General features: G+C 54.2%; 7 protein-coding genes across 7 annotated transcripts; 4 read left to right on the plus strand and 3 right to left on the minus strand.

Moving 5' to 3' along the window:
- Positions 1 to 74: 74 nt before the first annotated feature.
- Positions 75 to 2,846, plus strand: LAESUDRAFT_504452 (citrate synthase). Its single transcript, XM_040902721.1, has 14 exons — positions 75 to 553; positions 612 to 671; positions 727 to 765; positions 821 to 895; positions 945 to 1,147; positions 1,200 to 1,441; positions 1,497 to 1,613; positions 1,667 to 1,745; positions 1,804 to 2,083; positions 2,145 to 2,219; positions 2,279 to 2,309; positions 2,364 to 2,399; positions 2,455 to 2,484; positions 2,541 to 2,846. The coding sequence occupies exons 1-14, from the start codon at positions 476 to 478 to the stop codon at positions 2,582 to 2,584; spliced, it is 1,389 nt and encodes a 462-aa protein (XP_040767162.1). The 5' UTR covers positions 75 to 475; the 3' UTR covers positions 2,585 to 2,846.
- Positions 2,847 to 3,108: 262 nt separating this feature from the next.
- Positions 3,109 to 4,845, minus strand: LAESUDRAFT_756394 (uncharacterized protein; the record flags this gene model as incomplete). Its single annotated transcript, XM_040912169.1, has 5 exons — positions 3,109 to 3,985; positions 4,042 to 4,547; positions 4,601 to 4,644; positions 4,704 to 4,781; positions 4,839 to 4,845. The coding sequence occupies 5 exons, from the start codon at positions 4,843 to 4,845 to the stop codon at positions 3,109 to 3,111; spliced, it is 1,512 nt and encodes a 503-aa protein (XP_040767163.1).
- Positions 4,846 to 5,040: 195 nt separating this feature from the next.
- On the plus strand, positions 5,041 to 7,921 carry LAESUDRAFT_722392 (protein phosphatase PP2A0 B subunit gamma isoform). Its single transcript, XM_040908202.1, has 8 exons — positions 5,041 to 5,180; positions 5,242 to 5,755; positions 5,808 to 6,004; positions 6,061 to 6,917; positions 6,970 to 7,071; positions 7,128 to 7,383; positions 7,449 to 7,533; positions 7,591 to 7,921. The coding sequence occupies exons 1-8, from the start codon at positions 5,157 to 5,159 to the stop codon at positions 7,671 to 7,673; spliced, it is 2,118 nt and encodes a 705-aa protein (XP_040767164.1). The 5' UTR covers positions 5,041 to 5,156; the 3' UTR covers positions 7,674 to 7,921.
- Positions 7,922 to 8,003: 82 nt separating this feature from the next.
- LAESUDRAFT_722394 (glycosyltransferase family 15 protein) lies at positions 8,004 to 10,134 on the plus strand. The gene is given in 16 exon segments (XM_040908203.1): positions 8,004 to 8,069; positions 8,125 to 8,347; positions 8,404 to 8,479; positions 8,535 to 8,674; positions 8,730 to 8,739; positions 8,798 to 8,828; positions 8,892 to 8,944; positions 9,005 to 9,041; positions 9,101 to 9,137; positions 9,190 to 9,252; positions 9,315 to 9,407; positions 9,475 to 9,575; positions 9,634 to 9,715; positions 9,780 to 9,866; positions 9,924 to 10,102; positions 10,113 to 10,134. 15 exon segments carry the CDS (start codon positions 8,028 to 8,030, stop codon positions 9,968 to 9,970), a joined length of 1,122 nt encoding a protein of 373 aa, XP_040767165.1. The 5' UTR covers positions 8,004 to 8,027; the 3' UTR covers positions 9,971 to 10,102; positions 10,113 to 10,134.
- On the minus strand, positions 10,012 to 14,100 carry LAESUDRAFT_722395 (kinase-like protein). Its single transcript, XM_040908204.1, has 13 exons — positions 13,876 to 14,100; positions 13,734 to 13,824; positions 12,915 to 13,688; positions 12,741 to 12,860; positions 11,497 to 12,687; positions 11,404 to 11,440; positions 11,225 to 11,354; positions 11,018 to 11,168; positions 10,902 to 10,968; positions 10,580 to 10,849; positions 10,504 to 10,527; positions 10,294 to 10,451; positions 10,012 to 10,233 (listed from the first exon to the last, which is right to left on the minus strand). Exons 1-13 carry the CDS (start codon positions 14,046 to 14,048, stop codon positions 10,204 to 10,206), a joined length of 3,216 nt encoding a protein of 1,071 aa, XP_040767166.1. The 5' UTR covers positions 14,049 to 14,100; the 3' UTR covers positions 10,012 to 10,203.
- Positions 14,101 to 14,212: 112 nt separating this feature from the next.
- LAESUDRAFT_674050 (oligosaccharyl transferase subunit OST3/OST6 family) lies at positions 14,213 to 15,451 on the plus strand (the record flags this gene model as incomplete). The annotated part of the gene is made up of 6 exons (XM_040905545.1): positions 14,213 to 14,446; positions 14,500 to 14,620; positions 14,677 to 14,780; positions 14,844 to 15,169; positions 15,222 to 15,374; positions 15,426 to 15,451. Exons 1-6 carry the CDS (start codon positions 14,229 to 14,231, stop codon positions 15,449 to 15,451), a joined length of 948 nt encoding a protein of 315 aa, XP_040767167.1. The 5' UTR covers positions 14,213 to 14,228.
- Positions 15,452 to 15,638: 187 nt separating this feature from the next.
- LAESUDRAFT_735142 (uncharacterized protein) lies at positions 15,639 to 19,239 on the minus strand (the record flags this gene model as incomplete). The annotated part of the gene is made up of 8 exons (XM_040910565.1): positions 15,639 to 16,004; positions 16,061 to 16,200; positions 16,257 to 16,644; positions 16,684 to 17,278; positions 17,328 to 17,597; positions 17,661 to 17,928; positions 17,990 to 18,483; positions 18,536 to 19,239. The coding sequence occupies 8 exons, from the start codon at positions 19,237 to 19,239 to the stop codon at positions 15,639 to 15,641; spliced, it is 3,225 nt and encodes a 1,074-aa protein (XP_040767168.1).
- Positions 19,240 to 19,822: the final 583 nt, after the last annotated feature.

Here is a 19,822-nt window from a genome sequence, read left to right on the forward strand (position 1 = left end):
GACGCGTCGTGCCACGTCGCGTGCGCTTTCCTAGAATGGATGGGCGCTTCTCCCCTCTTTTTTTCCCTCACATTAGCGCTCAGCGCCAGCGGTAACGTGAGCAAGTCGAGACGCATGTGTGCCTGCCATGGCGCGCTTAGACTGGGCGGTTGTTCTTGGCTCAGCAAGAATATCTTCCAGGGGAAATATCACGCTCTGCTGCTGCGAGTGCGAGGTCGAGACGGAGCGGAGGACGGAGAGTTTCCATGTAAGGCAGGCGTCGGTGATGCGCCGTACGGTCGCCGGGGACGTTGCGTCCGGAGAAGAGTGCGGGGTCAGCCAATGGGGATGTTCCGGGCGAGGCGGTTGCCGGTGCACCCGGATGATCGGACTCTTCCCCAGACTACCCCGCATATAACCCCTGCCTCCCGCCCCTGCCTCCCCCGAACTCCTTCTATCTCCACCCACCACCACCTAAAATATTGCCTCGTCCGCCATGTTCAGCCGTGGGTCCTTCGTCGCCAGGTCTATCTCCAAGCGCGTCGCCAGCCAACAGCGATTCGCGTCCACAAAAGCTCGCATCCTCCCTGTACATTTTGGAAGGCACCGCTGACGCGTCGGTCTTCTCGCAGACAATAAAGGAGGCGCTCGAGGAGGTCATTCCTCCAAAGCAGGAACGCCTCAAGCAGCTTGTGAGCGAACTTACATTCGTACGACACTCAGGCCGATAGCTCATTCCTGCGACAGAAAGCGCAACATGGGGCTACGGTAATTGGCGATGTCAAGGTACGCTTGTAGGACTAGCTTTAAATAGAATTTTCGCTGATCTCTTCTACCTCAGGTCGAGCAAGTCATTGGCGGCATGCGAGGCGTCAAGGCCATGCTCTGGGAAGCATCCGTCCTTGATCCTATGGAGGCATGATAATTTGCTCAACGTAACGACAAAAAATGTAACTCTCCTATAGGGTATTCGTTTCCACGGCAAGTCCATTCCCGATTGCCAAAAGGTGCTCCCGGCCGCACCTGGTGGCAAGGAGATAATCGCAGAGAGCATGCTCTGGCTTCTGCTCACCGGCAAGGTCCCCACCGAGGCAGAAACGCGCCAGCTCTCGCGCGAGCTCGCGGAAAAAGGCGAGCTGCCTGACTACATCGTCAAGCTCATCGATTCGTACGCGTTCCTAAATATCGGCCGCCCGTAAGTTGTTGACAAGCTTCCCCAGATTGCCGCAGGACTTGCACCCCATGACGCAGCTCGGCATGGGTGTGGCCGCGCTGAATAAGGAGAGCGCATTTGCCGCAGCGTATGAGCGCGGCATCAAGAAGACAGAGTACTGGCACTATGCGCTCGAGGACAGCATAAACCTCCTCGCGCGCCTGCCCGCCCTGGCTGCGCGCATATACCGTAATGTGTACAACCCCGGAAAGCCCCTTCCTGGGATCAACAAAGACCTTGACCTTGTCGGTCAGTGTGCTTGAGCGAATTTTACGCATCTTGATGCTCATATGTGGCGCGTTAGGTAACTACGTGAACATGCTCGGGTATGGGGACAACTACGACCTCACGGAATATCTCCGTCTGTATATTGCCCTGCACGGTGACCACGAGGGTGGAAATGCGTCCGCTCACACTTCTCGTGCGTAGAGTGCTCACTTGCGCAGGAAGGTGGTTGTTGACATACTGCCACAGACCTCGTCGGCTCGACGCTCTCGGACCCGTACCTCGCATACTCCGCCGCGCTCTATGCGCTCGCAGGCCCTCTCCATGGGTGCGTGCGCCAATCACATGCCGAAACGATAGCACATATGCTGACACGCGCACTGCAGTCTTGCCAACCAGGAGGTGCTCCGCTGGCAATTGAACATGCAGAAGGAGATCGGTGACAACGTCACGCACGAGGACATCAAGGCATTCCTCTGGCGCACGCTCAAAAGCGGACAGGTCGTGCCCGGCTACGGCCACGGCGTGCTACGCAACCCTGATCCGCGCTTCATCGCGCTCCAACAGTTCTGCGAGACACGCCCCAAGCTGCTCAACGACCCTGTCATCCAGCTCGTGAGGAAGACGTATGACGTTGCTCCGGCGGTGCTGAAGGAGCACGGCAAGGTCAGTTATGAATCATCGTCACGTATGAGTCCGATGTGGTCTGACTGGGTGTGGTATGTAGACGAAGAACCCCTACCCGAACGTCGATGCGGCGTCTGGCTGCGTGCTATACCACTACGGGCTAACGCAGTTCAAGGTGCGTTGCGATGCTGTATATCTCGCGGAGGCTGCGGCTGACTTGATGTTGCCGAGCAGTATTACACCGTCATCTTCGGTGTCTCCCGAGGTGAGTTCGCATCGCGAATGAGTTCATCAGCATAATCTGATCAGGGTTGTCCAGCACTCGGTTGTCTCACACAGCTCGTTTGGTCCCGCGGTACGTTCCCAATGCGGTTGCTGATGATGCAGAGCCCCTCTGACAGCATATCTAGCCCTCGGTCTCCCGATCGAGCGCCCCAAGTGTGAGTCTATAGCCTACCTTGTTCTTAAAGCGTACTTGTCACTGACATTTCTACAGCGCTCTCTATGGATGCGATCGAGGCGATCATCAAGAGCTCATAAGCGGCAATCTACAATTTGTCTGTTTTATGTATTGCGAGGTCTACCGCGAGCGGCGCGTGCGTCGAGCATGCACTGCTCGCAACATGGGTAAGCGTAAAAGGTGTGAACACTCGGAACCATATGTATGTGTGTATGTATTACAGCCGCGTTATTGTGTGCCTTCTCTGCGCCGTGGCAATGTTTGTGATTCGGATGCAGATGCCGGGAGAAAGTTCTCTGCAGATAGAGAGGGAAAGGTAAAGTGAGCATGGAGGTGATAATGAACAAATCACAAGGTCGATGGAGCAACAGGGAAGGAGGAAGAGGGAAGGAACAAGTGACACAAGAAGTCCGCCCTGAATAGAAAGAGAAGCGCGACCGACGCACACGAAGATGAAATCAAGATTGAGGTGACCCAATTTAGAGAAGAAAAGAACAAGGACCGAGAATGACGTATCTGGTCTAATATATAAACGATGGACGTGAACACCTTAGATCGTGTTGGCCCGACTGTACTTCGGTCCGCTAGCAAACACCACCCACGATCAATATCGCCGCGCAGGCGCGGTTTGCGGCATGCCAGGTCGTCCAGCGCCCGGCTGGGGGTACGCGCCTGGAGGGTATGCGCCCGGCTGGCCAGGTATACCAGGACGCTGCATCATGGGCGGCGCCGCGAATCCCGGTCCACGCCCCGCGTATCCTTGCAGCGGCAGCGGGCCCTGTGGCGGGAACCCATGGTGCATGTGGTTCTGCGGGGGGAATCCTTGTGGCGGATGGCCTTGCGGGGGAAAGCCCTGGGGCGGGTGACCTTGTGGAGGGAGGATCTGCGGTGAATGGCTTTGTGGCGGGAATCCTTGCGGTGGGCCTTGTTGGGGGAATCCTTGAGGGGGCCCCTGCTGGGGCTGGGGGTATCCTTGAGGGGAGCCCTGCTGGGGCTGGGGGTATCCTTGAGGGGAGCCCTGCTGTGGCTGTGGGTATCCTTGCGTAGGTCCCTGGGGCGGGTAGGACTGCTGACCCGGCGGGGGCGGTCCTCTGCTCCCGCCGGGCATGAGGCTGGGCGGCGGGGCGGCACCATGCGATGGAGGGCCGACAGGCTGAGGAGGCCCGTTGGGATGGGGTGCGTGCGGGCTCGGCGGAGGCTGGCCAGCGTGAGATTGCGGCCCGTGTGCGGGCGCGCCGTGGGACGGGGGGCCGTGAGCAACGGGCCCGGGTCCGCGCATCGTGAGCGGCTGCTGCTGGGGATTGGGCGGCATAGTGGCAGAACGTGTTGGAGGCGTCGCTGTGCCGACTGGGGTGGGCCCAGGGTCACGTAGCGCGACAGGCGCGGGGCGGCCTCCTGGACCTGCAGGAGGTTGGCTGTTGGCCGGACCAGGCGAAGAGGGCGGCGGCGGGTTCTTCTCTGCTGCCTTGACGATCTCGTCACTGCGCGTACGTTTTATCAGACACGAATGGAAGCAGATGTTATTATGAACACGCACTCGAGCAGATTGAGCGCGGCACAGAGAACGACCCACTCGACGCAGTCTTCGTTGCCCTCGCCCAGCGTCTGCCACACCGCCTTCTCTTCGGGCGTCTTGCCTGTGATGCTGATCCGCGTGCCTCCCCCATTCGGGCCTGGCGGGTTCTTCATGATCTTCCCGAACTCGATTCGCTTCGGGGGGATGTTGTGCCCGGCATAGGCGAAGTAGAACATGCTCCAGAACGTCGCGTTTGGGTTGGGCTTAGAGATCTGAAAGAGAGGGAGGTCGGCGGAGTTGGGGGAGGGCAAAGCCAGCTTGTAGATGGGCGTTAGCACGCCGGTGTTGGTGATGGACCACTTGAGGTTACGCGAGGCCTCGCAACGCACGATGCGCGATGAGGACGGGCCAGAGTGGCCAGGATCGGAGGCGGTGGCCTTGCCGGGGGCATTGTGACGCGGGGGAAAGAGCTTCGCTACGCAGAGGTCGCCTTGTGGGGACGGTGTCAAGAGGTAGTTCTCGGTGTTCTAGTAGTGAGTCGTGAGCAGTGTCCGAGACCGTGGCTCAGAGCGGCACGTACAAAGTTGGTGTGAAGGTATGAGTACAGAATGTTAGATGGCTGCCCTGTTCACCACCCGTACGCAGTTGTGAGTAGGCAAGCAGGTGAGCGGACTCGTGCATACCATGTGGCGTTACGATGAGGGTTGGCAGATGATTCGGAATAGGCGGGTGGTTCGGGGAGGTATAGACCGTGTATATAGCTACAATACGGATCAGCTCCAATGGTGCCTCTCGCGTTCAAATAAAGAGTACGCTACCGGCCATGGTGGGAGGTAGAAAAGAGAGTGAACGGAGACCTTGCGACGGACGACCGGGGCGACCTCGTTGCAGGGAAAGTTACCGCCTCGGATGCTGCTGCGCTACCACAACAGGCTATGGAAACGACCGTGACCGTAGTAGTCACACGTCAGACATACCGTCACGCACACTTCGCTGTGTTGCGGCTGATCGATGCTCGCTGTGAGCACTGTCCTCAACACCGTACACAGTCCTCTCTCCATCGCCGCTCGCTGCTCTTATTTTGACCACGCCACGACCAGCACGACGTACTTGGCTGACGTGCCTCGCCTCCTGCCATGAAAGGCCTCAAGAAGACACTGGTCAATACATCTGTTCTGTCGTGCATCCCCCGCGCGCTCTGACGCCTCCGTTGTTCTCCAGCTTAGAAGTAAGTCCCAGGATTCGGCTTCGTCCAAGAACAAAGACTCCAAGCCGTCCGCAATCGCTGTCGCCAATGCCTCCCCACCACCGCCTCCTCCGCCGAACAGCACAAAGCCGTTACCTCAGCCCACGTCGGCCGTCGCCAGCTTAAACCATCTCAACAACACCAGTACTCATTCCCTCTCTAACGGTTCCGTTAATCGTTCGTCCTCTGCCACTTCCATCCCTTCCGCGAATGTAGATCGGAGGTATGTCACGCCCGACAGGGCATCACCCGCCCCGCCCATCGTCGTAGTCAGCCCCGACGCCTCAGCTGACCAGACCTCGAGACACTCATTGGTCATGGACTCTGCTGGTGGCCCTCTCACGCCAACACGCGCAAGTTTGAACCGACTGCGTCCTGCGGGACCCAAGGACACAATCCCTATCGTGGGCAAGCCGCCCAGGAAACAGAGGAGTAGCCGCTTCGTCGTCACGGAGAAGGTCGAGATCGAGAGGCTGCCGCCCTTCATGGGTAAGTGAGGCGATTCGCGGCCCTACCGTCCATCTCAACCAATCGCGTGCAGAGACACCTCCTGCCGAGCGACCGCAGTTGTTCATCAAAAAGCTTCACCAGTGTGCTGTCCTATTTGATTTCAATGACGCAAACTCGGAGCTAAAGGGCAAACAAATCAAGACTCAGACGCTACATGAGATGCTGGAGTATATCACTACTCAACGCGGTGTCATCACGGAAGCCGTATACCCAGAGGTAGTCAAGATGGTGCGTCCTATCTATCCCGATGTCTGTGCCATGCTGCTTACCCGAAGTCTCTTCAGTTTGCCACCAACCTTTTTCGCTCTATACCCCCTCCTGTGAATCCAACAGGTGACGCCTTCGACCCTGAGGAGGATGAGCCCGTCCTTGAGCTCGCTTGGCCTCATCTCAAGATCGTGTACGAGTTTTTCCTGCGATTTGTCGAGAGCCCCGACTTCAACCCCAACATTGCAAAGCGGTACATCGACCAGAATTTTGTGTTGAACCTGCTCGAGCTATTCGACTCGGAGGATCCTCGGGAGCGCGACTTCCTGAAGACGACTCTGCATCGTATGTATGGCAAGTTCCTCAATCTCCGCGCGCCAATTCGGCGGAGCATCAACAACGTATTCTTCCACTTCATATACGAAACCGAACGACACAACGGTATTGCCGAGCTGCTGGAGATCCTGGGGTCTATCATCAATGGATTTGCACTTCCACTAAAGGAGGAGCACAAGACCTTCTTGATGCGGGTACTCATCCCCCTGCATAAGGTGAAGTGCCTATCAATGTACCATCCACAGCTCGCATATTGTGTGGTGCAGTTTCTGGAGAAGGATGCTTCACTAGCGGAGGAGGTCGTTCTTGGCCTGCTCAAGTACTGGCCGAAAGTGAACTCGCCAAAAGAGGTGATGTTTCTCAGCGAGATGGAGGAGGTCCTGGATGTCATCGATCCGGCCGAGTTCCAGAAGATCCAGGTGCCTCTGTTCCAACAACTCGCGCGATGTATCAACAGCCAGCATTTCCAGGTCGCCGAGCGTGCATTGATGTACTGGAACAACGAATACATCGTGAACCTGATGAGCGACAATCTATCGGTGATCTTGCCCATTGTCTTCCCTGCGCTATATACCAATTCGCGATCACACTGGAACCGGTGAGTAATGTGTAGTATATGATCGGCTACCTTCTGAAGCTATGGCCTTGAGAACGATTCACGCGATGGTGTACAACGCGCTCAAGCTCTTCATGGAGATCAATCCCGATCTCTTTGACGAAGCGATGCAGCAGTATAAACAGCACAAGCTTGAGTGCGTCTCATTCCTTCATACCACAATGATTCAGAACCGAGATCGGTAACACATAGGGAGAGACAACACGCAGTGGAGCGATTCGATGAATGGCAAAAGCTGCGTGAGAAGGCGCTCAAAAACTGCGGCGGCAAGCTTCCTCAAGGGTACGTGGATCACCCGCCGACGCCACCGCCACCACCGGTCGATGACCAGGACATTATGGACCTGTCACTTGACTTAAATGCGGTGTCGATTGATGCGGAGGTGCCGATGAGCGAGTTAGATGAATCCGGGATCGAGCGGGTGCCGATGGCAGATCCAGGACTAGATGTAAGCGCGGTTGCTGGTGCTAGTCCTGTTGGCTGGCAGGATTATTGAACGCAGACGTGATCTAGCGTCCCTTCCCTGAGGTGGGCGGTGGCGAGCATTCACCAACAGGAATGGGCGGACTGCACTCCAGACGGAAAAGTGCCCTCCCCGGTACGGCGTTGCTCAGTTGATGGTGTACGATTCTAACTCGTTATTCTGCTGTCGCAGTTGACCCGACGGTCCTGCGTGATCTGCAGGCGCATAGGAGCCTGGAGGATACAGTGCCGAGCACTGCCGGGAATGGTGCGTAAGCCCGTGCTCATTCGAGGACGGGCGGAGCTGCGCTTTGGCCGTCGTCGAGCAATCCTCCAGTGGGAGATACATCTGAATCTGTCCCCCTCGCCGCTATATCCACTTTCCTTGATACTGTATGTTGTTGGGTCGCGGCCTGCAACTGGTTTGATGAATATTCTGCACGTATCCTACGTCGGTTTTTACATGTATTGCTCGGGCGCCTACAGCCATCAATATAAAGGAGCGCTATGATCGGTTTCCTGTGATCGTGTCCACAGCGGCTGGCTTGCTTCCGCCATCCTCTCCATTCAATATTCATCTCTCATTCTCCGAGGCGCCTCATCAGCGCTCGCAGCTTGTCGCCCAACATGATGACGCCTATGCGATACGTGGCTCTGGTGCTGGCCATCATTGTGAGCCCACCGTGATGCTGCTTGACCTGAGGCCCACGTTGACGCGGCGGAACAGATCAGTCTGCATTTCATCCTCAGCTTCTCACACGAAGATTACGGCCGTGCGACATCCATCTCTCACATAGCCGAGCAGTTCAAGGGCTCCACGAACGACGTTGTGCATCCTTACCCTGGACACGGTACCGCAGCATATGACGGGCGGCGCGCGAACGCTACGTTCGTGCTGTTGGCACGGAACAGTGACCTGAATGGTATGGTGACCAGCGTGAAGCAAATGGGTGCGTGCTACATCCCGTCCAGATGTCGAATTAGCCTCAGACCCGCGCATATATAGAGGACCGCTTCAACAAACAGTACCAGTATCCATATGTATTCCTCAACGAGGAGCCATTCAGCGACGAGTTCAAGAGGTGGAGCACTTCTGTTAATTAGTGTATTCAGTGTTCACCGAGCTGTCTGACGTAGTCGTATCCTTGCCCTCACGGACGCCAAAGTCGAGTTCGGGCTTATCTCGCGCGACGACTGGTACCAGCCCGATTCGATTGACGAGACGAAGGCCGAGGCGGCGCGAAAGGAAATGATTAACAACAAGGTGATCTATGGAGGTACGTTGCCCTGCTCGTTCGTCCGAAGTCACTAGCCTCAATGTCCTGCTTACAGGTAGCGTACCGTGCGTATATGGTGTGATCATTCTCATTCTCATTCTTAACTGCTCACACTTATGTTAGCTACCGCAACATGTGCCGCTTCAATTCTGGAGTGAGTATGCACCGTCCGAAGGCGCATGTTCCATGAACCCATGCTCATTCATCATCTTTCTAGTTCTTCTACCGTCACGAGCTGCTTCAAAAGTATCGCTACTACTGGCGGATAGAGTGCGTCGCCTGCTTATCTGAACTTAACGTTCCCTGACAGCCTTATGTTGCTGGCTATAGGCCGGATGTCACTTTTTTCTGTGATCTCGACTACGATGTGCGTTCATATCTAGAATTGACGCACGGCTCGACGTTGACATGCATTTTTCTCTGTAGCCGTTCCTGCTGATGGAAGAGGAGAACAAAGTCTACGGTGAGTTATGAACTTTGTCAGCAGGAACGGATGAGTGAATCACTTGGAACAGGTTTCACGCTCTCATTGTATGAGTACCCCGCTACCATTCCCACTCTCTGGGACGCGGTGAAAGGTGCGTGCATTGTACCGCCTGCGCTGTTATCTGCGCTTTGACACTACATCCCGCATCCGCAGAATTCACCCAACAACACCCGGAGTACCTTCCTGAGGGCAACGCGATGGCCTTCATTTCCGACGATGGCGGTGAGAGCTACAACAATTGCCATTGTATGCCGCATCCCTCTTGTCGTTATCAAGCTAACATCACTGATTACGATTGCCGATGCGTGCGCAGTCTGGAGCAACTTCGAGATCGCAGACATGGACTTCTGGCGCAGTGAAGCATACTCCAAGTTCTTCGAGTTCCTCGACTCGAAGGGTGGGTTCTACTACGAGGTGCGCAGTCCACATGTAATCCAAACGAGCGGGATTCTCATGGTAGTAATTTTTCAAGCGATGGGGCGACGCACCCGTGCACAGTATTGGCGCAGCACTCTTTGCGAAGAAGGAGCAGATCCACTTTTTCAACGAGATCGGTCGGTATTAATTGCACTCCGCCATCTCGTTACTCATTTGTCGCTGAACGGATTCTTCGGGCAGGATATCGTCACAACCCCTTCCAACACTGCCCACAGGGCGAACTGCACCAGCGGGGACACTGCTGGTGCGATCCAAAGGACAATTTCGGTCAGTGCTGCTCCCCTCACGCTCTGTCCAGTCCCGCTCACATCCCCCCCTGTTCAGATTACGAGTGGTACAGTTGCACCAAGCGCTACGACGACATGTTCTGAACATTGTTCATTGTATATCCATAATCTATTTGCTATATTCGCTGTCAGCTGGACAATCTGTCATTCACTTGATTTGGATCAATATAATTGAGAGCTTGTATCATCCTCGATGGGTAAATTATGGCAAGGAAATCGATGCGGCTTGCGCAGTGACTAGGGGTAGCAAGCAAGCGTATGCATGATCATCTGTCTTTTCGTCTGAATAACCTGCACTGTCCTGTCCTGCAGAGTCCCTAGAATATAGACTGAGAATAATACTGGTACTATGGGAGATGGTTGGTCAGCTTGCAGCGTTGACGGACCAGGGTGGAAGCGTTGCATACCGAATCATACAGGCGTGTCCAGTTGGACCCAAGAGACGACTCGATGAGTCGATTGACATGCTCTACTACGGCGATTTGTGTGAGACCCTGTACAAATCGCTCCCGGAGCTGCACGGAAGTTTGTTCTCCCAAGGCAACAAAACAGGGTAGCGTAGAGTCTGTCAACGATATGTCAGAGCACAATAGTGCGCAGTTGTGAATGTCATTCACCCTTCTGCATCAATTCAACGAGTGCTTTGTCGGATAGATCAGCAGAAGCCTCTGTCGCCACCGGAGTGATACTCACTGACGATTCGATCGCAATGCTTCCGCGCAGCCTCGAAGCCTTCCCTGAAAAGTCTCTTGAACTCCATGAACGGCTTGCTATTGATACCACCAAGCACCTCGATGTACTCGAAAGGCAGCTTGAAAGGAGCTGCCTCAAAACCGATGTTTCCTGGCGAGTTTGACAACATGAAGCCGAAGTCGATGTGAATAAGGTGTCCGTCTCGATCAAGCAGGATATTGCCATTGTGCCGATCCTTGATCTGCAGGAAGTAGGTAACAAGAGAATAGCCTGTATAATGGCATCAGCACGCGAAGCGACTATCTCTGATCGATTAACGGACCAGCTAACGACTTTGCGAAATTGCGCTGTGCTCGAGCGAACTTGGCAGAGGATGGGTCACCGTAAGTCTATGACCTGCGTCAAGATGCAGTTTTCTGGGACAAAAGCGACACTTACCACTCTGAAGTGGTCGAAGATACTAACATGACCTAGCCGGCCTTGAGCCAGTCTGCGGGCGTACTCCGCTTTCTTGATTGAATGTATTGAGACAGCATCGGTAATGGTCTCCACCAAACCAGACGTGCTCCCAGTAATCAGTATTCGGAAACTGGCGATGGACGGCGTTGATGAGTGCGAACTTGCATCACTTGCGGATTAACGTACTATCGCACCCAACACGGACAGTTCTCTTCTTTCCAAATCTTGTCGAACTCTTGAATGAGCTGGACAGCCAATTGTTCCTGTCGCAGATCACCTCCAGTTTTGACGATGACAGAAGCGCAGTCCCAGGTAGCTAGCTGATGTCAATTGAGGCGCAATCCTGTTCAACAAAACGAACTCACCTAAGTGGCCATAGGGCGAAGATTGCCGAATGCGACTCTATGACGGCGATTAGGCCAGATGTAGTCTTCAAAATATCGGAATGGAATGCTGACCTTCTTTGCTGCCCAAGACTCGCTAAACACTGCGGCGGATGGATCTGCTTTGCTGAGCTCCTTCCGGATAATTCGCTCATCCTCCGCTGTCCTCATGCCCCCGTTGCTCTCTCCCATCGCGAGCATACTCTCTCCTTCTCGCATGCGAGCCATACGCTCCTCTTCTAATGCCAACATTTCGCCCATGATCCTCTCTCTGATAGCCGCTGCTTCCGTCGGCTGCAGCTTCATCGGCGCCGGAACAGGCGCAGATGAGGGTGCAGGTGTGCTCGGGCCGTCGTCATTACCAGGAGTAACAGTGAGAATAGGTGTGTCGGTCAGCCACCGGAATGGACTTGCGAGGGAAGACGACTCCAATGACGGTGTTTGCACTAAAGGCGAAGCCTCGCGCATGAGGTTGGCATTGAGCTGAGCGAGCATCACAGCTGCCGTCCGCATGCGTTCCGAGTATTCATCCATTGAGAGCGCTCGCGAACCATTGTAAGTATGACCATTTGTGGGATTTGGCTGTTGCGACGTGGAACTCATCAGCAGACGACCAGCCCCGGTCGTATCAAGGGTAGGATAGTGATGGCTGGCCAAATCGCTCTCCACTGCAGGGGTTGGAGGGATAGAATTTGAGCGTGACCATGTCGCCATATCCAGCTCCTTGTTCTTGGGAGGCGGCGGAAGGACGATTGAGTCCGAGAGGTCTGCCTCTCGGTTAAGAAGGGAGTTATCCTCACCATAGAGTTGCTCTACGAGATCGATTTCTTCTTCATCGTCCTCAGGCGGGGTCGGAGATACAGGCGTTGGAGGGAAGGTGGAAATAAGAACTGTGGGGCTCTCGACGACGTCCTCATTGTTTATACCGATGGTCTCCTCCACCACGGTCGCCGACTCTGGCGGGTTTGTTGACCGTTTCGCCGCAGACAAATTGCCCGTGAAGGTCACAAAATCTTTCGATGAACCCTTCCGTTCAGCCTCCTTCAACACGATCTTCTTCAGGATCTCTTTGTTGTTCCGCTTGGCAGGGTCAAAATCCAGGTCGCCGTGCAGAATCTCGATGAGTAGCAGGTATGGCGCACGCTCCGCTGAATTGAGCACTACGCTCTCACCTGGGGGTATACGGACAATCCGATGGTGTGGTTGGGGTACGCCCTGCGGAGGAACCGGTGTGTCGGAGGAGCCGCACCACATCGGCATGCAGACCTGTACAGAGATGAATGAGGATACAAGTGACAGCGTTAGATGGTGTGATATACCTCTGCAGGTAGCACATGATTCAGACCCGTTAGCTCAGCCCTTAGCGCGCTGATACGAGCTGGTCTGGGAACTACCAACAGTCGGTTGGAAATGTTTTCGAGAGCTAGTAGGAACTTGATCTGCATGAAAGAGATACACCAACTACGCTCAACATGATGAGGAGCTCAACAGACCTCTGAACGGCAGTAATGGCTGCGCAGGAGATGAACTTGCGATAGAAAGTCGTACTTCTGAAGTAGATCCGCAACTTGGATGCTCATGGTCTTAGCACGATGTCTTGCAACAGAAAAGGTTGGTGTCGACTGGAAGGGGGTGGAAGTAGGCGGCGAAGTATCTTGTTGACCAAAGGGATCTTCTGACAATCTATACCTGCGAATACCTTTTAAATGCATGGGTAGTGCTGGGCTTGTTTGAGCAGCTACTGTTTGCCGACGAGATCCCGGTACAAGCTCCCTGGCAAGGAACTTGGTATGAGCCCGAAGAGGCTGCGGTTCTTCAACAAGCTGTGTATCCGCTTCCTCGTCTGAACCGTCTAAGCCATCCTTCCCCTCTTCGGCATCCGCAGAGGTATCAACCGATACACCTCGAACGATATCGTCCTCCGCTCGTTCAAGGCTCTTTATATCTTGGCCTTCTTCGTCAACACGACCTTGTTCAATCGCGACCTCCCCCATGATCTCTGTCAACTGCGGCATCACCGGAATCCCTGCCAACATCATGCCGATGCCAACCAGGGCCGGCTGAACGTGAGGTCTGACTTTCCTGCGTATGGGGCCCAGTCGTGTTGGTAGGTGTATGCTCGAATACGGAGCAGTCGATTGAGGGGGTATGTCGCCAAATATGAGTTCATGGCACTCATGCAGGACTCGTTGGCAAATCATGAAAGATGGCGGATTATTGCTGGGAGGGCCAATGTCCTTCAAATATGCTTGCATATACCATAGAGTCTGAAGCGGTATGAGCGCGACTCAGAAGCTTGTCAATGGACTCACAAGCATGGCAATATGGGTCGATTTATGAGCAATCTCGACAACAAAGCATTCTAGGGCTCGCGACTCCGACGGTTTGGTTACAAGCAAATGGCTGTGACATATCGCGTCAAAGAGCTATAGGAGCACTTCCTAACGTACCTACCATATGAATCCCCATACTTCGCGCAGCTCTTCTGTATCAAGCTCCCGCAGCCTCCGCGTCAAATAATATGTAATGCCGATGTTGCCTGCGTAAATCTGGAGATATTGCAGCGCGACATGCACCGTGAAGAATGACGGCGATAGGAAGAGACGTAACAGAAGAGCGTGAGACATTGTAAATGAGTGTCTACGTCGCCTGCATGCGGGAGATCTAGTGAGACGTAGATCGAGGAGGACGAGTGGGTATAATTCCAATTCGCAGATCGCGTCGCATTATAACGCGCCCCGGTTCTGTGATCATGAGGCCACGTCGCGTCTGCGCGCCTGCGCACTGTCACCACTCACCCCGCAGCCATGTTGCTGCCGCTGCTCGCCCTTCTCTTGCTGCCGTTCTGCCTCGCTGCGTCGGTCGAAGAGAATCATACTAGACTCGTCAAACTGGCCGCTGCCAACAATGGCGTCGTAAACTTGGACGAGCACACATACAGCATCCTAACCAATCCGAAGAGGACGTGGTCTGCAACGGTTCAGTTCACTGCTTTGGACAGGAAACGTAGATGCACGCCATGCAAGTAAGAAGGCCATCTTCGCTGTCAAAGAGGTAGCTAATATCCCGGTATTCCAGGGAATTCGACCCGTCGTTCAATGCTGTCGCGAAAGCGTGGTCCAAGGTGCCGGCTGCGGAACGAGACCAACACTTCTTCGCAACCATCGACTTTGACAATGGGATGACAGTGTTCCAGCAGGTATGCTTTGCCTTCTGGGACATTGTTGTCACAGCAGGCTTATTTGTCGCGCTCAGCTTGGTCTTCAATCTGCACCAGTAGTCCAGGTCTTCCCTGCTGCTGAAGGTCCTCGTCGTCCGCCGAGCGGGAGGACTACCGCAATATCATACGACTTCTCTCAGTGATTATTTCCCCCGTAACCGCTGTCATTCTCCTCAGATACTAAATGGTACATGCTTGTCAGGGGATTCGATGCTGCTCCTCTCGCGGAACAGCTCTCGCAATATACCCCGATACCCATCCCTTATAAGCCACCTTTCAACTACGCGCGTGCAGGAGGATTCCTTCTCAGCACGCTCTTTGTAGTGGCAGCTATTCGATTTGCGTACCCAGTGTTGCAGAACCGTTGGACATGGGCTGTCGGCACCATTTTGACCATGCTCGTCATGACCTCTGGATACATGTTCGTTCGCATCCGCAACATGCCCTACAACGGCCAAAACGGTCAATGGGTTGCGCCTGGATACCAAAACCAGTTCGGCCAGGAGATTCAAGTCGTTGCGATGATCTGTGCGTGTTATCCACTGAATCTTTGACCATGCAAAGCTGACTGCTTCACCAGATGGAACCCTGTCAGCTGGCTTCCTGATGCTCACACTGATCGTGCCCTATCAGATGTCTCCGTCGAGACAGCGAATGCAGATATATCTTTGGACGGGAGTGATCTTTGTGATGTATTCCGTCCTAATCTCCTTATTCAAGGAGAAAAACAGATGTGAGCAATCTTTCTTTCTATATTTTGGTTCTGAGTCTCATCACTTTGCAGCCTACCCATTCAGGCTGCTACTGTAGTTCGGACGTGTATGAAAGACGTACTCCTCACCATATGGTGCTTCATCCCTTCATCCCTTCACATGATCCCGCTGTTCGAGTAGCACATAAGACAAGAAACAAGTGAGTATAATTCAGTGTCCCGGATGATCAGGCAACAATTATAAGTAGCGAAGACAAGAATGCATCAGAACATTATTCTACTAGTCTAACTGGAAGTAGCCTGCTGCTGGAAAACGTCCACATATCGATTTCGCACGGGGCGTTTCGCCTGTGCTCTTGACCTGCCACCTGGAGGTGGGCCTACCCCGGGAGTGGTCGGCATCGTAGCAGACGCTGGTGTCGGAGGTGCGGACCCGTTCTCAGCCTCTGCTGGCACAAGATTGGAGCGCACTCGCATGGGAGGCCTCGGAGGACCATTGCCAAAGCTGACGGCATTAGCGGTGGCAGGGCGAGCAGGAGGCAATGGCAGATTTACGCCTGCAGGAAGGGACGCATGCGAGCGACCTGGCGATGCCGTCTGTGCTCTCGGCGGAGGCGGTGGCGGAGCGGGCTTGGCAGCTTCGGGTCCAGCCTACAGTGGGAGGAGCAATGAGACACAGTAGTCGAAGATCGTGTAAGAATGCTCACGCTCTTATTGACCCAACGTTTCAGCTCTTTGTCATAGTAGAAGGTCGTCTGCTCTCCGAGATTGGCCCTGATCGGAGCGGGAGCAGAGTCACGCCTCCAAAGACGGCTCAGCCAAGAACCAGATGACGCAGGCTTTGGTTCTATAGTCCTGTTCGTCAACACTAAGGCCAGCCATTGCTTTACGGTGCAAGCTTACCTGGCTTTTCTGTGTCTTGCGTTGGGTTTGCCTCCTCTTTTGGTTCTTCGGTCTGTCGTGGCGTATTTGACTTCTCATCAGCGTCGCTTGGCGGCCGTTTCGCCCGGGTCGATGAGTTGCCAAGACCAAGGTCATCCTCATCTTCCTCCGCAACTGTGGGTTCGTGCCTGCTGTACGCAGTGGACGTCTGGGACACGGATGTCATCGTAGAGTACGCTGGGTCATCCATGAGAGATAGAAATCTAGACGAAGACATTGATGCCTCGTTCTCGTGAACTTGACTGAACGAAGATGCTGTCGGTGTGGGAGCATCCGACTCGGATACTCCCCACCATGTGGCTGTCTCTGTACCGGTTGATCCTCCGTTCTCCGCCGTGTGACCTGTCCTCTGTTCGCCGGCCTTCAAATGATCCGTATCTTGTTTGACGCTGCTGCCGAATGCATATCCATTCAACGCTTGACTATATAAGGAACCGTCTGCATACGGGCTTGCTGTCGCATTGGCCGAAGAAACACGTGGAATCGGTGAAGGCTTGCGCTGAAACGATGGACGGATGTAATCCATCGCGGATGATGCACGATTCATGGGGACGTAAGATGCAGCGGAGGGCCGGTAGGCCATAGCGGATCCGGTCCTGAACGGCGGCGGCGGAGAGTTAGGCATCTCATTGAGATCGACCCGCGACTGCTGGGGAGACGGAACCGCGGAGCTGTTCGCTGATGTAATTGTGCTATAATGGGCGAAAGGCCCGCTGAACGGTTGTTGATGCCCTGCATGAGCATGATCCTCCGCATGCAGTGAGTCACCATCACCCGCGATGAATTTCGTGAGTCGACCCTCAAGCCAATTGCCTATACTGTCAAGGCTCGGCTTCGACACTTTCGAACCAATCCATGAGGCTGTCTTATCCAACTGCGGCGCCGCAGTGAGCCTATCGGAGAGTCCTTTCAGCTGCTCGATGAAAGTGGGATTCATGTAGGGTGATGTCCGATTGAGGCAAGTTGCGATGGCTTCACAATACCTGTAGATAGCGTCAAAACAGTAACTCTGAATGCATGAAGGTTGTATACCTATTCGCCAACTGAATATGACCCATTTCTGCTAATGATGTCGCACGAACAAGACGATATGGTTGAAGGTGAGGTAACCCAACAAAGGCGTCCTGCCCCTTTGTAGGTGCCGCAAGTGACATGGCAAACTCGACGATCTCCGACAAGATGATGGGGTCAGGATCTTTGACAAACATTGAAGAAGTGGCAGGATTTTCAGCACCAATGAGGACAACACGACTGGAGCTTCCAACGCCGCCTATGGGAGACGTTTGCGGAGACAGCAAATAGCTGGTCGTCGAGATCAGTGATGTAAGACAATGCACCACATATTCACAACGACAAATCACTTACCAAGCATGCGCTGCCTCATACCACTGGTTCACAGCCAGCTGGTCGCCAAGAGCAGTAAGTGCCGAAGATGTCTCCAAGGTGAGAGGACTGGCGAACATCATAGCGCTCGTCTCAGGCCATCTCACTAGGATCTCGCCTGGGATGTTCATTGGCTCCACAGGTGCCGAGAAGCTAGCTGATATGGGTGTCAGTGATGATACTGAAGAAGGTGGTAGCTGAAGCGTCTGTGCGCTTTGCATCAAGGGTTTTGGTGGGAGCAGCTCCTGAACTGTGTGAGGGAATCATAACGCCTAAGCATCTCACATATAGACACCAGAAAGCTCACTCACTAGATGCCGGTCCTTTCCCGGAAAAGAGACTATACGCAACTCTGAGTGATTCTCGACCGTCAGACAGCCTTGCCTTCTCCCCGGGTATTGAAGTCTGAGTAACGCTTCGGCTGTCCGTGCTCGCCAGCTCGGTTCTCACGAATTCAGTGACTACCTCCTTCCACGTCTCCTTATCAATACTACTTGCAATGACCATCGCATGAGCCCACAGCTTCTCGTCTGATGCATAATGGCATGCTGCACGACGATCCCCTCGGAGGAGGTATTCTTGAATTTTGTCCAGGTTGGATGGCTTCAATGTATGTACCGCCATAGGTGATTCGGTCATGCCTTGAGCTGGCGACGCAATCTCCGGATACATTGGCGCAATGTTCGGGGACTGAGGCTGAAAGTCCACTGGGCGCGAAAGGCTCAGCGATGACGCCGTCTTCAGCGATGGATTAGGTGCCAAACGAGGCACAAGGGCTGCTCGTACAGCTGTATCTATATGAGGGCTGCATGGTTACAGTCAGGTATTGCGGTCACAAAGCATAAAATGTCGCTTACCTGCCAGACAAGTGGCCGTCATTTTCCACCATGACCTTCAGTAGCTTGACGAGTATGTGTTTCGCTTCGGCGCGTCTTGCTTCCAAACTGCCCTGGTGGAAGTAGCCAAGGCTTCGACCAATCTCTTCCGAGCGCTCTTCGAGGTACTTGATGACACGAGCCTTCTTCGTCTTCGCCTGCGTTGCTGCTCCGGCACGCACAAGACTGGTCGTTGGTGTCCCTGGATCTGAGAAGAGCGGCCCAGGATATGACGCAGCCGATGTATCCAAGGCCGATTCTGGGATGACTTTGTGCAGCTTATTAATCTTGATGTCGGTAGATTGACGAGAAGAGAGTGCAACATCGAACCCGACGTCCGAAGACATTCCGTGAAAACAGGTCACCAGTTTACCTCCGAACCCGAAGCTGACCACAGGAACCCGAACCGACGTTCGCCCCAGTGGGTCGTTCAACCCTAGAAGGGAAGGAGATGGAGCATATATCCCCATGATCTGAGCAGGAGCATTTAAGATCTGCGACGCAGAAAGATCCTGCGGGACTGCGCGAGGCAAAGTGTGCATTCCATTGAGAGAAGGAGCAGCATATGGACCAGACAGACTTCCCCTGCTCGTTTGCTCGGTTAATGAGGAGCGCGAGTGCTGAACAGGAGCATATGGGTCGTCAAGCACCGCAGATATTGACGACAGTACAGATCCATTTGACATGGACCGATCGCGATTGTTCTTGACAGGAACATATGGATCATACGCGCCTTTCAGCGAGCCAGTAATGGAAGATACAGATGTAGGCGAAGCCGCTCGTTCAGCGCTCGTCGACCGTCGTGTACCATCCGGACTGGCAGATCCTGATTGATACGCATTGCTAACAGGTGGCAAATGAGAGGGCATCGATGGAGAACTGATTCGCTTCTGTCCAAGGGACTGCTCTGGGCTATTTATTGAAGAATGTGCGGAGACGCTGCCCGGTGACTTGGTCTTCTCAGGAAAACCATTGACAGGGACAGCACTCTGCTGATAGTCAGCAAGAGATGGACTCCAGCCAGCACCCACATTACTTACCGACGCTGCACGCTCACGGGGAGGCTGCCGCGCATTCCGACCTTCCAGAGTGTCGTCCATATAGGCATTCGAAGTAGACCTGCCTGTGTCCGCGTGTACGGACGTCGCATAGAGATCATTTCCAGGGACTAATCGCGGAGATGAGGTATTGGGCTCTGCTTGCATCCGTGTCTGATTGACATAATGAAACTGTGAGAGCGACTCCGGTTGTCCACCTATAGTAGGCAAG

This window comes from Laetiporus sulphureus, assembly GCF_001632365.1.
Source record: "Laetiporus sulphureus 93-53 unplaced genomic scaffold LAESUscaffold_7, whole genome shotgun sequence".
Classification (NCBI taxonomy): Eukaryota; Fungi; Basidiomycota; class Agaricomycetes; order Polyporales; family Laetiporaceae; genus Laetiporus; species Laetiporus sulphureus.